This window comes from Theropithecus gelada, chromosome 8 (assembly GCF_003255815.1).
Source record: "Theropithecus gelada isolate Dixy chromosome 8, Tgel_1.0, whole genome shotgun sequence".
NCBI classification, from domain to species: Eukaryota; Metazoa; Chordata; class Mammalia; order Primates; family Cercopithecidae; genus Theropithecus; species Theropithecus gelada.
The window spans coordinates 114,927,524-114,942,402 of record NC_037676.1 but is presented as its reverse complement, the minus strand read 5'-3'; the positions used below and the strand labels follow the sequence as shown (position 1 = coordinate 114,942,402).

At 32.9% G+C, this 14,879-nt stretch overlaps 1 protein-coding gene across 1 annotated transcript in view; it reads left to right on the top strand.

Moving 5' to 3' along the window:
- Positions 1-14,879, top strand: part of CSMD3 (CUB and Sushi multiple domains 3) — a 1,234,679-nt gene that overhangs the window by 672,000 nt on the left and 547,800 nt on the right. Inside the window, exon 13 of the mRNA XM_025394338.1 lies at positions 1,276-1,388. Within this exon, the coding sequence (XP_025250123.1) occupies positions 1,276-1,388 (113 nt within the window). The remainder of the gene's footprint in view (positions 1-1,275; positions 1,389-14,879) is intronic.

Genomic DNA, 14,879 nt, shown 5'->3' with positions numbered 1-14,879 from the left:
CTTTTGAAGGAGGAACTGTAACAAAGCCAAAGTGTCAGTTTTGTATTGCTCTTTAGTTTCTGAGTCTACCAGCAAACCATCAACATGCTGATGACTTACAGATTCCCCTACTGGGACACATTCCTCTAAGTTTTTCTGTAAATGATTAGAGAAATGATAGGAGAGTCAAGAAATCCTTGAGGAATACTTTTTCATAAATACTACGCACAGGGCATTTTGCTGCCATAGTCACTTCCAGGATAGGGTCAATCACACTGCCTTCTGCTGGTGTATTCATAGTAGAGCCACTATACAAGAGACTAAATACTCTCTTAGGTTTTTACAGTGAAAGGAAACTTTATACTTTCCTGATGTAATTTTCCAGCAATCCTCATGGTTTTAGCAATAAAGGAGGCAAACGTTCAGTAATTTCTTCCTTTGGAAACCTGTCTTTCTATATGTAATTTAGAATCCCTTATCAATGTGGACATTTACTCTGCAGTGAATCCATTTTATCCTCTTTCCTATTCTGGATAGACTTCCCCCCAACCTAAGGTCTTATTTACTCATTTGCTTTCATCCTTCTTATGACCTTTGACTTCAGTTCAAATATGCAACTACAGCATCATTGATGACAGAAAAAAACATGAAGTAATTTCCCTTCTTATGGTTACAAAACTGTGCATTACTGAATGAGGGATTAGTAATGAATGGATACAGTTATGCTGCATCAGATTAGCAGCATATGTCTTTAAATAAAACTATTTACAGAAAAACATATGTGACATGGACAGCCTATAATGCAGGTACTATATTTTAAGGCTTGTGTATTCGACATCAGTATTGCAAAGGGTTTGGTTATACTCTTGCTCACTTTATTGTTTTGCACAGAAATATTTTAACAATATTTCTCTAGAACAAAGTTCTGTGAAACTGGGAATGTTTAAGATATATTTGGGGTGTTAAAAATACTTGAATATTTGTATAAATCCTCTTTTTCTTTTCAGTTCAAAAGGAAGTACTGTGTAGGACCCTCTGATGGTCTAAAATTGCATGACCTTGCCTCAGGAACATGGAAGATCTATCCTAGTTAAACACAGAATAATATTTTTATAATAACCTTTATCACTAAATTGTGTAGTTTGTCTCTTCTGTTACATCAATACATCCTCCTGTATGTTTATCAGACTTTTTTTTCTAGCAAAGAAAGTACTGAGAAACACATCTGTCTTATAATTTGTATGCAGAGGGTGTTTTAATAACCCATTTCTTCCTTCTTTGTCCATCTCTTTTTAGGCTGACTGGAAGCTTTGTACCAGACTTGATAGTGAGCATGAGTAGCCAAATGTGGCTGCACCTTCAAACAGACGAAAGTGTTGGATCTGTTGGTTTCAAGGTTAACTACAAAGGTAATGATGAATTGCTACTATAGGAAATATGTTATCTTAATACCACCAGAGAATATTTTAAATTCACGTTTAATTGCATCTACAAAATTAAAAGTTTTGCAGAACACACGGAAGAACACATTTCAACAAAAATAATTTCCTCTTTAATTTAACTACAAATGTTAATTACACTTATCTTTAAATAAAATTAGTTTTTCCTTTAAAATGTGTCTATTTTGCATACCTCATCTTTCTCCCAGTTTATTATACTATCCTTGTGTTTCAATCACTCTAGACTCCTAGCCTTCCCCAGAATAGACATGGGATTTTATATACTTTAAATAATTTTCCTGGCAAAGATTCTACTAATTATTAAATACTTAAATATAACAGTAAAGGTCTGAAATCCCTAAATATTCCAATATACAAATCTTTTTTTTTTTGTAATCTATCAAACATATAAATCATAGATCACAAATTTGTGAAATTGCTTTTGCCGATCCCAGTGTCGGTAGAGATACAGACCAGTGATTAACTATGTGTGTATAACAAAATATTTTGTTCTAGTTTCATTTACCAGAAATAGATGCAAGCATTATGAGGTCATAGATACCTTCCACACATGTTGGACCCTGATTAAAACCAATACATACACACAGTGTACATATTAGACATGCAAATTTGCAATTCTGACTGAAAAAAGTACTAATAAACTCAATTAAAAATCTATGTTTTAAAAACAAAATATATAGGAGACCATCAGAATGTTATGTTGCTTGAATTTATCATTACTATTGTGGTAAAATTTGTATTTTCTATCTTACCAATTAAATAATTACTGTGAAAAATTATTTTACTTGCATAATAATAATTTTCAATCAGAGTTTTCTCTTACAAACACTGCCATGCTTTTGTTTCTGGACACATGAAAATGAATGCATGATATTGACAGAGAGGCAGAACACATTCATTCTGTGTTTTTTTTTTTCTTGTGACTAAATTTGGTACTATATTAATTTGAATAGTTCAAGAAATCTATGTAAATGTCCGTTTATTAAAAAGGTTAGCTTGATTATAGTCTTAATATATTCCTCCTCAATTTAAAATCCACCTCTATCCCCAGTAAATAAAACAAGGTTACAAAATTTAAAGAACAAGTGGCTTATGTCACACATGATTATCTGTCTTTTTTTTCTGGCAACTTGTATTTTACCTGCAGGTGGTCTATGTGCACATTTGTTACTAGGAAATATTGTGTAATGCTGATTTGGAGTACAGATCCACTCACCCAGTCATACTTCTTGAAATATATCTTTTTTCTTTTTCTTCCCCTTCTCCCTCTAAATGGCTAACCAAACCTGGCATTCTTATATTCCTGTGGTTTCTATTATTTTCTCCATCTTATGAAGGTTACCTGTCAGAAAATCTATAGTGATTTAAACATTAGAAACTGTATTAATTATTAATGACAATGCTTGAACAAGAAACATTTATTAAAACTCGTGAATAGGTTGGAGCAGCAGGGAGTTCTATTGATATTTACACAGTTCTCCCCTCTGCTGCGATTCAAGAGCTGGAAGTACATTGTAGAGTAGCACAATTAAACATTATATTGTCCTCTTTCTGCTCAGTTTTCAACAATAGTAATTTAAAAATTCACAGAGATGACTTATTTGAAACCAACCCTGGACATTCTTACTGAGTAATGCCCTTATTTTTCTCCCTCCTTTTCCTTAGACTGGAAATGTCTCTTCCAGTCCAACCTGCTGCACATTACTAATGATAATCTTCCAGCATCAGAGTGATGATCATATTACTCTCATGCTCAAAATTCTCTATTTTTTATCCCTAGAGATAAAATAAAAAATCTCCATACATCATTTCCTCCAGCTTTCTCCATCTGATTTTCTCTTTTTCCATAAACTCTAATTTTACCAGAATACCCATAAGTCTCTGAACCCTGCAAGTTGTTTCACAACTTTGCTTCTTTGGACATTCAGTAAATTTACCTGAATCACTGTTTTTAATTTTAACTTAGCACCTCCTCACTCATCCTTCAAAGCAAAGTTCAAACATTCACTCTTCTGCGAAGACTTCGTTAACTCTGCCCATCACAGAAGACCACTTCCTCTATTTTGTAAACCATGAATCAGATGTATTATATAACTAAATAGAAAATATGTCTTACTTGTCTTTGTATTTATGCTAGCAATATCCCTGCCATCATCATAGGTAGCTAATAATTACTTGTTCAATTAAACTGAATAAATGATTTGGCCTATATAAATTAGGTAATACTAAGGAAAATACGTCCTCAAAAGTTTAGTTTGCCAGGATTTTTTTTTGTACTGTGAAAATCATGTTTTTGCATTCTCCATAATTTAAAACCTGAGCTCAGAGTTGAAGCAGGGTTCACGTTGAGAAGTTACAAATTTTGATGTGCACATAGTTTTAGCAAGTTCCCCTACTAAAAATAATTTTTATAATTACCATGCTCTCTGTTGAGTAGTGTGTTGGTTCTAAATGGTACACCTGCTAAAAACTTTTCCAGATTGATCTAAAGATATCCTCTGTTTTTGTAACCTGTAGATTTTGCATGAGATAGCATTAAATGCAGATCTCCTCTAAATTAAATATATGTATTTATTGAGTAGTTTGTCTCAAGTTTTTAACATTTTAAACATAGCAACTAAAATATGAAATTTAGTCTTTGTCTTTTGTGATATATTTTTATTCTTAAGTTGTGTTTTGCTAATTAAGAGAGTGCTTTTGAAACTATTTTAAAGAAAATATGATTTCAAATGACGTGTTCTGTTAGAAACTCATAATAGAGAAAAGATTAAAAGCTGGGCTTCACTGGTAGAACAAGGATGGGAAGAAGACTTGGTACCCTCAATTGATCTGATTGCTTCTCATTCCCTCCAAATGTAGGAAGAATACTAGGACTCCAAAAAACGTACTTTGAAAATGACAGTTCTAAGACTATACTATTGACAGAGGAACAAAAATTTATGTATGAATGTAAAATAGTACATAATTACCTGATTAAGTAGTCATTAAGTTTAGAACTTCTGCTTTAAATCTGTGGAACTATGAATGCTTTTATCTATGGAGTTTGGACAATGTCTATCTTAAAATATAAAAAGGCAACAAATGTTGCAAATCAACAAAACAGTCCTTTATTCTAAATTTAGTTAATTTTTATTCAACTAGGATTAATTTCATGTTTCTGTTCATGACAGTGTGCTGATTACTGTATACCGTAGCATAAGTTAATAAAATGCCACCGGACTCTTGAGAAGTTAATGGTATTCCTAACTTTTAAAAATCAGTAACATCCTTGTAGATGGATGTAACAATGTCATGGCCATTCTGATTCACAGGAGATTTTTTTTTTGTTTGCCAAAACTATGATTTAAGATGTGAACTAAATGTCTTGCTGAAAAGGAAGTATAACCTAGCTGTCCACCTTGCCCCATTTCCCTTAGAAATATTAGGCTTGTTTCCTTGTTTTTATATTGTCATTTTCTCAAATGCATATTAATCAGAATGCAAGAAAAAAGAGGGTTCTTTTCAATAGACACATTAACATCCATTAACACTGAGCAACTTTTTAGATCTATTTTCAACTTTGTCTTAGATTAAGGAACATTAGAGCAATAATTAACAATTATGAAGAGCCTTGCATATTCCAATTATTTTGCCTACATTAACTCATTAAATCTGATTAGAAGGGTAAGAGGTAAGAAATACTACTCATTTTTACAGATGAGAAAACTGATGAGGATTTAAGCACCATGATGATAAGAAGTTTGTTCTGCTTTGTTTATTGCTGTATTCTCAGAATCTAGCATGATACCTGACACATAGAAAGCAAACAACAAATATTTGTGGGATGCCTGAATAAATGAATGAACATGAATAGGTTAATCATAATCATATTGCAGAGTATAGTTGCAACTCTGAGTTTATTGACTTCATTCTTTTTTCCATTATGCAATATTATATCCTAAGTGATTTTGAGGGGTTTTTAGGAAAAGCTGGAAACCCTAATCAGTGTGAAGAGCAGCGGGACACCAAAAGATTGAGTTAAATTACTGAGCTCCCCTTAGCTCATCAGGTATACATCAAAATAAAACATATGCATGCACATGCACATGCACAACCACACACACAGATAAAAACCATCTGATTTCACATAGGAGATGTCTGCAAGTTTTTATTTTCATATAATTACTTGGTATTTCTTAAGACTTGGATTATTTAGGAATGCTAACTGATTATTACTATTACAAAGAAACATTGTTGATTTCTGTACATCTGTGTGGTATTGGCCACAGGATTTAATGCTTCATTAATTTTAATTATTTCATGATTAGGCATTGTAATAATTAGGAGGACATGTATTGGCACATTACAGAAAACCCAACTAATAGTGGCTTAAGCAAATATGTGTTTACTATCACCACGACATGCCTAGAGGGTATGCGCCAATGTTACTTTTATCTGAAACTCAGGGGCATTCTTGAATTCCCTCTACCTTCCTCAGCATATTTGTCTTCATCCTCAATGTTATAATTTTCGCCAGAGGCCTATTGTAGGAGATTGGAACCCTCAAAATTCCATTAAATAATAGCGATGAGAGCTAGTGTTTCTGTCTTATTCTTCTTTGGATGGCAACGACTTTATATTTGAACATTTAATATATTTGACAAGGGTATGTGGAAAGAATCTTTACCAATTTCAGGGAGTTCAAATACATTTCATCTAACTTCTAGTCCAACATTTTTTCTGTATCCATTGACACAATCATATATTTAATTATGTCTCTCCTTTAACTGTATTCATAGTTTTTTCTAATACTGGGACAAACTTTCATTTCTGTAATAAAACCTTCTTGAACATGATGACCAATCCCTTAGTACACCCTGGGATCAATTTGCTAACGATTTGACTAAAATAATTATATTTGTGAATTTGAATTAGAGTTTCTTTTTGTGTTGGTTTTATAAAATTTGGGTTTTAGAATATGGTAGTATTACAGAATGAGTCAGGAAATTTGTCAAAGCCTTGGAATAGTATGAATAACAATCATAAAATTTACATAATTTTATAGTAAGAAAGACCGTAGCCATAAAACTATCTGGACATTTTTACTTAAAGGTAAAATATTTAGCAAATTTAATTTTTGTTCCTTTGACTATAAATCTCTTCAGATCTCTTCTTCAATTAATGCTGGTCATTTATATTTTATTAGAAAAATCTCCAGGTCGTACACAATAATTTTCAAATATATGCGCATTTCACATACATTTTCTTTTTTCACAAAAGTTTCTTTGAAAAAATAATAAAGATATACTATACTGATATTTTACTTATGTGTATATTAATTTCAAGGGGGTTAATTTTTTCTCTTTCTCTCTTTGCGTCTGCTTTTATCCCTGCCTGGCAAGTCTTTCTGTACTAGTGACTGAACTTCTCCAGGCTCTGATAAACCTTATTTCTCCTAATTCTGTACAGCTCTACAGGTTTGGGCCAAACTAATCAGAATTCCCTTTGAAAGGTTATCACTCCAGGCTGGATGTGGTGGCTCACACCTGTAATCCCAGCACTTTGGGAGGCCAAGGGGGGTGGATCATATGAGGTCAGGAGTTCGAGACCAGCCTAGCCAACATGGTGAAACCCTGTCTCTACTAACAATACAAAAATTAGCAGGGCATGGTGGTGCGTGCCTGTGATCCCAACTACTCAGGAGACTGAGGCAGGAGAATTGCTTGAACTTGGGAAGATGGAAGATGCAGTGAGCCGAGACTGTGCCACTGCCCTCTAACCTGGGCTATAGAATGAGACTCTGTCTCAAAAAAAAAAAAAAAAATGAATAAAAAGGTTATCAGTAAAGCATCTGGGACAATTGATATAGTTTCTGGGTGAAAGAAAATATTTTTTCTAAGGTGGTAAATTCTAAAGGTGATTTCACTTGGTGATACTGGTATAACTTTTTTTTAAATGTTAATAACTTGCTGATAGAGGCATGACAGAACCAATGAATAGAAGCAATAACATAGCATTGTGGACATAATTGGAGCTCCTAAATTTAGCAGTTCCTGAAAGGAACACTAGACCTTGGTCTTTCAATTGTGTGAGGCTATAAACTTCTCGTTTTTTAAGACATGGTGAGTTCAGTTTCTGTCACTAAATTAGCCTCTCAATTAAATGCACTCTGATAAACACACTTATTATCTCTTTGTTTAATTATTTCAACACAGTGTTAAGTTTAGTCTAAAGCTTCCTCTTTATACATATTTTAAGTTCAGCTTAAAGGTTTCTCCATGCACAGTGAACCATAACTTACCTGAATGTGTAAACAGGATGTGACTTATTCTTTTACCAATCACTGAGTTCTGGCCAATCAAAGGCAGCCAACTGTTCAAACCATGTTCAAATAAGGTTTTATTACAGCCAAGCTGTAACCAATCCAACTGTTTCTGTCTCTCACTTCCATTTTCTGTACATCACTTTCCTTTTTCTATCCATAAATCTTTGACTATGCAGGAGTGCTGAAGTCTCTGCAAACCGTTTTTTTTTTTTTTTTTGGTTTTATTTTGTTTTGTTTTGGGAGCTTCCTGATTTGCGAATCATTCTTTGCTCAATTAAACTCTGTTAATTTTAATTTGCTGAAGATTTTTCTTTTAACAACAGTAAGAAGAAATAGTCTATATTACAGTTCAATGCTTTCAGATCTATTTCTTTCTTTATTTTAAAAATGTGTTAACATGGAAATACAGTGCAGATGGGCCCAAGAAAAAGTGTGTACCCACAGGAAGGAACAGTTATATGTGAGTTAATTAATGTTCACTATGCTCTTTTTTTTCAGGAAAGGAAACATAGAAATATGAGAATTACCTTCTGCTACAAGTATATATTCATCATGAGCAAATTTCTTTCTTTATCTTAGCACCTGTGTCTTAATGCCATTTTATATATTATATATTTATATATAATATTTATATAATATATAAATAAACATATTTAATATATTAAATTAATATATTAGTTAATATATTAACAATATAAATATATGTTTATATATTTACATACACACACTAAGTTGTACTCCCATTCAGTTTTGTTCTCAAATCATGAGAAAAATTGAGGTGTTTTGGAAGTAGCATGAATTCCTTTGTTCTTACATGATTAATAATGACAGAAAGAAACAATTGTTTCTCGTCGCTCAGATCATATTGTGCAGTAAATGTTTTCTGTAAACTTTCTATAAATGTTTTAAATGATTTTTTCACCCTTAAGATTTTTGTTATGAATAGTTCAGAAATAGACCCACATATTATGGTCAATTGATTTTCAACAGAGATGGTAGAGATTTGAATCAGAAAAGATATTATTCATTTAAATGATGCTGAAACAGTGTATAACCACATTCAAAAAAAATTAACTGTTACCTCATGCAGTATATAACAATCAACTTGTAAATGTATTATAGACCTAAGTTTAAGAGGTAAAACTACACAACTTTTGAAATAAAACATAGAAGAAAAGCTTAGTTACCTTAGTTTAGGAAAAGTTATCTTAGGGGACCAAAAGTATACTATCTGTTATGAGCTGAATATTTATATTCCTCCAAATTTATATGTTGAACCTCTAACCCCCATATGTGATGGTGTCTGGAGATGATGCCTTTGGGAGAGAATTAGGTTTAGATGAGATCATAAGAATGAGTCCCTCATGATGACATTAGTGCCTTTACAGGAACCAGGGACCACTCTCCCTCTCTTCACCATATGTGGATACAGCTAGAAACGAACCATCTGCAAGCCAGAAAAAGAGCCCTCACCAGAACCCAACTATTCTGGCACCCTGATCTTGGAATTTGCAGCCTCCAGATTGTGAGAAATAAATTTCTGTCACATAAGCTGCTCAGGCTATGGAATTTTATAATAGGAAAGGAGAAAACTAAGATATTTTAAAAAATGATAAATTGGACTTCATCAAAATTAAAAGTATTTGATCATAAAAAGGCACTGTTAAGAAAATGAATTGCAAACCACAGGCTGGATAAGAATTATTTGCAGAAACATACTTAATAAAGGATCTGTATTCAGAATAAAGCAAACAAACCAATTTAAAACGGGTAAAAGAGATGATGAAACACTTCACAAAGAAGAGATACAGATGTCTAGAAAGTGTATGAAAAAAAATGTTCACCATCATTGTTATTAAGGTAATGTAAATTACAACTACAAAGAGATACTACTACATACTCACTAGAGTGGTGAAGATTAAAAAATGTTGGCTTGGCAAGGAAGCAGAATAACTGGAACTCTCATACACTGTTAGAAGGAAGATAAAAATGGTATAACCATTTTGGAAAACAGCTTGGAAATTTCTTAAACATATGTCTACCTCACAACCCAGCCATTTTACTCTTAGACATTTTCCCAAGAGAAATGAAATCAATTGTCTGTGTAAAGACTTGTATAAGAATATACATAGTAGATTTTTTAAAATTTCTACAAACTGGAAACAATCCAAATGTCCATTTATAGGTGAGTATATAACAAAAATTGGGTATGTCTACACAATAGAATACTACTCATCAATAAAGGAGAAAATGCTTTTTAACACATGCAACATGAATGAAAATCAGTATCAATATGCTGAGTAAAATAAGCCAGGTGAAAAAGAGAATGATGTTATTTATTTAAAATTCTAGAAAATGCTAGCAAAATCTATAGTGACTGAAAGCAGATTATGTTTTCTGGGTACTTGGATGAAGGAAGGGATGGATTAGCAACAGGCTGGAGAAACCTTTACTGGGTGATAGACACATTAGTTCCTTTTCTTCTCCCCCCTCCCCCCAACAGGATATGCCTCTGTCACCCAGGTTGGAGTGCAGTGGCACAATCTCAGCTCACTGCACTCTCTCAAGTGATCCTCAAGTAATCCTCCTACCTCAGCCTCTCGAGTAGCTGGGACTACAGGCATGTGCCACCATGCCTGGCTAATTTTTGTATTTTTTATAGAGATGGAGTTTTGCCACATTGCCCAGGCTGGTCTCAAACTTCTGGGCTCAAGCGATCCGCCAACCTCAGCTTCCCGAAGACCTGAGGATACAGGCGTGAACCACCATGCCTGGGCTTAATGTTAATTATCTTATCAGTGGTGATGGTTTCACCAATGCATATATGTGTGAAAATTTATCAAACTGTATACTTTAAATATGAGTGGTTTATTGTTCATCATATCTCAATGAACCTATAAACAAATGTGTTAATATTACCAATTATGGTTTCAAACTAAACACTAGTGTAAGCTGTATTATTTCAATAGTATTGCTATTTTGAGAGAGTAAGAAAAAGATTATAAGCAGAATATTTTCAACAATTAAAAATGCAAGAACAATGTTTCATTCAAAATGAGTAAGTAGAAGAGAAGAAAATATTCTCACAATTCATTTTTTAAATGTTGAAGTGGTTATACTCTGCAGAGTTGAAGGTTTGTTCTTTTTTTTCTCAGTAGGTTATATCCATTACAAACAAGAATGTCAAAGTTATAATAGAGATTATGATAGGGAAAATTTATATCCAAGCACCAAAGAAAGGGCTGAAAATTGCATTCATTTTTCCATTTTCCTTTAAAATACTCAGGCTTATGCAAAGTCGTGCAAAGTGAAAATTAATTACAATCAAGCACTTAATCCTGGTAGTACATGCCTAAGAAATATCTGACGTGCTCTTTTGTGAAGAACTGATTTTTTTAAAACCATAAACATCTTTCTTTTTCTCCGTATATATGATTTTTTTCACTTTTGTTCCATTTATTTGCTATTTTCCGAAACTTAATTAATTAGAGTATTTCTCAAAAAATCCTACCATTTGTAGAATCCCAAGATTTATCTTTGCTATATTCCTGATGAGAGTCAGTTTTAAAAAATGTTTTCACCATATATTTGTATAGTGGATAAATGAAATGATGGTATCTGGCAAGAGTCATTTTTATGTATATTTATTTGTCTATTTAGTCAGCACATATAAACAGAGATTCTATACCATACATCATTGCAACCCCATAGCACTTACCACAATAAATAAATATATCAATCTGTCATCTGTAAAAGAGATCGGTTAATGTAAAACCCAAATGAATTTTAATATTAAAGAATTACTGTACTATTAAAAGTTAGTTCTTAACTTTTAATAATAAAAAAAGTATTAAAGTAGAAAATAAGTAATGAATGAATAATAAATATCTGTCAGGACTGTTTGAAGTTTGTGGTTCCCCAATATTCCCATGCATTCTTTAGTTTTCTAGTAGTACAAAATCAATTTGGTAAAATAAAATTATGTAAGGCATAGTTATATCTTTTTTTATTTTACAAATATTTCCTATTTTCCCCATATTCTATCCTTTAACACAAGTAAAATTCAATTTGGTGGGATCAAAGTCATCTATAGAACATGCTAAAATTATGATTTGACATTTATTTAAAAGAGCATTCTGTCAATAATAAAAACTTTGTTTACTTAAGTGAAAAGTAAAACTGAAATTTCTAGTTTCTTAGGAACTGAATTATCTGTCATATACTAACATAATATAAGCATGTTACACAGATATATATCAATGTTCATACAATTAGATTGAATCGGAGTCCAAGCTCATTTATTTAAATAATTGTTTTTCTCTGTAGTATTCCATATGCATTGCTGATTTAATATTTGCTGCAAGGACAGTTTCCATATCCTAAAACAAGAAGCTGAGGTTAAGTAATCTCTGCATTTTCTTTGAGTTCTAGCATACTTTTATTAAATTTGATATTGATATATTTATTGTGCTATCCAAAAATATTGCACTAAATATTGATTCATTGTAGTAAACTGAGATACCTTAAGTGGGGCAGATGTTCTTTGTATGATTTCTTAGACAATCTGTCTCCCAAAACTTACTTCACAAATTTGATACCTTATTGTATGTTGATGGTCTCTTAGCACTGAGCCGAGAAAGACTTTTGGGTTTTCACATTTTTGGTATCTTTTGAAATGTCTCTTTATATAATTTTTATTTAAAAAAATCCTGGAATCTGTAAGATGCGATTTCTTTTGCCTAGGAAAAATTGCCAAGTCACATGTGATATTTTGTGTGGGAATTTTATGATAACATTTCAATCTGCCTCTTAGAATAAAGAGGGCTTTTAAGCATGACTCATGAAAATGTTTATATTTGAGTAAGGTTTATTCTGTTTGTTCTTGCTCTTTATTAACTTAGAGGTTTATTTTATTTTATTTTATTTTACATTCAATATACCAAGTTCTTTCAGAAAACAACTGCTTCTAAAATGTCCAACTTAATTTTGTTTATCCCAACCTGCTGTGAGAACTAAGCCTTTTGTTTCTACATGCCAAGAATTAGAATGAGTGGTAGAATATTAAAAGGTATGTCAACTTAAAAATATTTATAGAGTTTTCACTATGTGCCAGGCATTATGAAGGGGATAGGGTACACTGTGAAATATAAAAGACTTAGTCGTTATTTTCAGTTTAGTGGGACAAAGACTGATACTTAAAAATAATTTTAAGTGTGATTAATACTAAAAATGAAAAACAAAATGTGCTTTTTGGAGACTATAATAAGACAGCTAATGCAGCCTTCAAGGAAAGATTTCCGGAGGCGGTGAACTTTGAATGAGACCTGAGGCTAAGTAGGAGGTGGGAACTGGGGCAGCATAACCAATGTGTGCAAGTGGTTCCATTGGAGCTGAGAGAATTCTAGGATGCCTGGTGGGAATGGAGAGAGAGTGGTTTTAGGAGTAGTATTAGATAAAGCTGAAAGACAGGAAAGAACATGCCATGATTTGGTGCAAAAGGCATGTATATAGCTATGATGACAAAAGATGTCCATTTCTCTAATGGAGGCAAAAGAACACTCCTCCCTTTTCATGTATGCAGGTTTCCCAATTTTCCCCTGAAGACAAGGACCAGTATTTATTAAAGTAGGGGAATCATGGAACATTGGCACTGAAAGAGACTTTTCTAAAACAAAAATTTAATTTTTCATTTTTATGGGTACATAGTAGAAATATAAATTTATGGGTAAATGAGATATTTTGATACAGGCCTACCATGTATAATAAATGCATCAGGGTAAGTGGGGTATCCATCACTTCAAACATTTGTCATGTCTTTGTGTTAACAAACATTCCAATAAAACTTTTAATTATTTTAAAATGCACATTAAATTATTTTTCACTATAGTCACTATTCTGCTATTAAATACAAGATCTTATTCATTCAATCTGACTGTATTTTTGTATCCAGTCACTACCACATACCCCCTCTCCTGACCACCCCACTTCCATTCCTAGCCTCTGGTAATGACCATTCTACTCTCTATCTCCATGAGTTCAACTGTTCAATTTTAGCTTTTACAAATGAGTGAGAATGTATGAAGTTTATCTTTCTGTGCCTGGCTTATTTAACTTTACATAGTGTCCTCCAGTTCCATCCATGTTGTTCCAAATGACAGGATCTCATCCTTTTCTCTGGCTGAATAATAATCCATTATGTATATGCAGCACAGTTTTTTTAATCCCTTCATCTGTTGATGAACACTTAGTTGATTCCAAATGTTGGCTATTGTGAATAGTGCTGCAATAAATATGGGAGTGCAGATATCTCTTCAATAACCTGATTTTCTTTCTTTTGGGTATATACCTAGCAGTATTTTGAGGTACCTCCATACTGTTCTCCATAGTAATAATTTACATTCTCACCAACAGTGTGTGAGAGTTCTCTTTTCTCCCCATCCTTGCCAGAATTCACCATTCACTATTGCCTGTTTTCTCTATAAAAGTCATTTTTATAACATTTGACCCAGCAATTCCATTACTGGGTATATGCTCAAAGGAATGTAAAGTCTACTATAAAGACACATGCACAAATATGTTTACTGCAGCACTGTTTACAGTAGTAAAGAATTGGAACCATCAATGATAGACTGGATAAAGAAAATGTGGTACATATACACCATGGAATACTATGCAGCCATAAAAAAGGATGAGTTCATGTCCTTTGCAGGGACATGGATGAAGCTGGAAACCATCATTCTCAGCCAACGAACGAAGGAACAGAAAACCAAACACTGCATGTTCTCACTCATAAGTGGGAGTTGAACAATGAGAACACATGGACACAGGGACAGGAACATCACATACCAGGGCCTGTTGGTGGGTGAGAGGCTAGAGGAGGGATAGCATTAGGAGGAATACGTAATGTAGATGATGGGTTGATGGGTGCAACAAACCACCATGGCACATGTGTATCTATGTAATAAACCTGAACGTTCTGCACGCATATCCCAGAACTTAAAATATAATAATAATAAAAAGTATTTTTTATCAGAGTGACATGATGTCTCACTGTAGCTTTGGTTTGCATTTCTCTAATAATCAATGATGTTTAGCACCTTATCATATACATGTTTTCCATTTGCATGTCTTCTTTT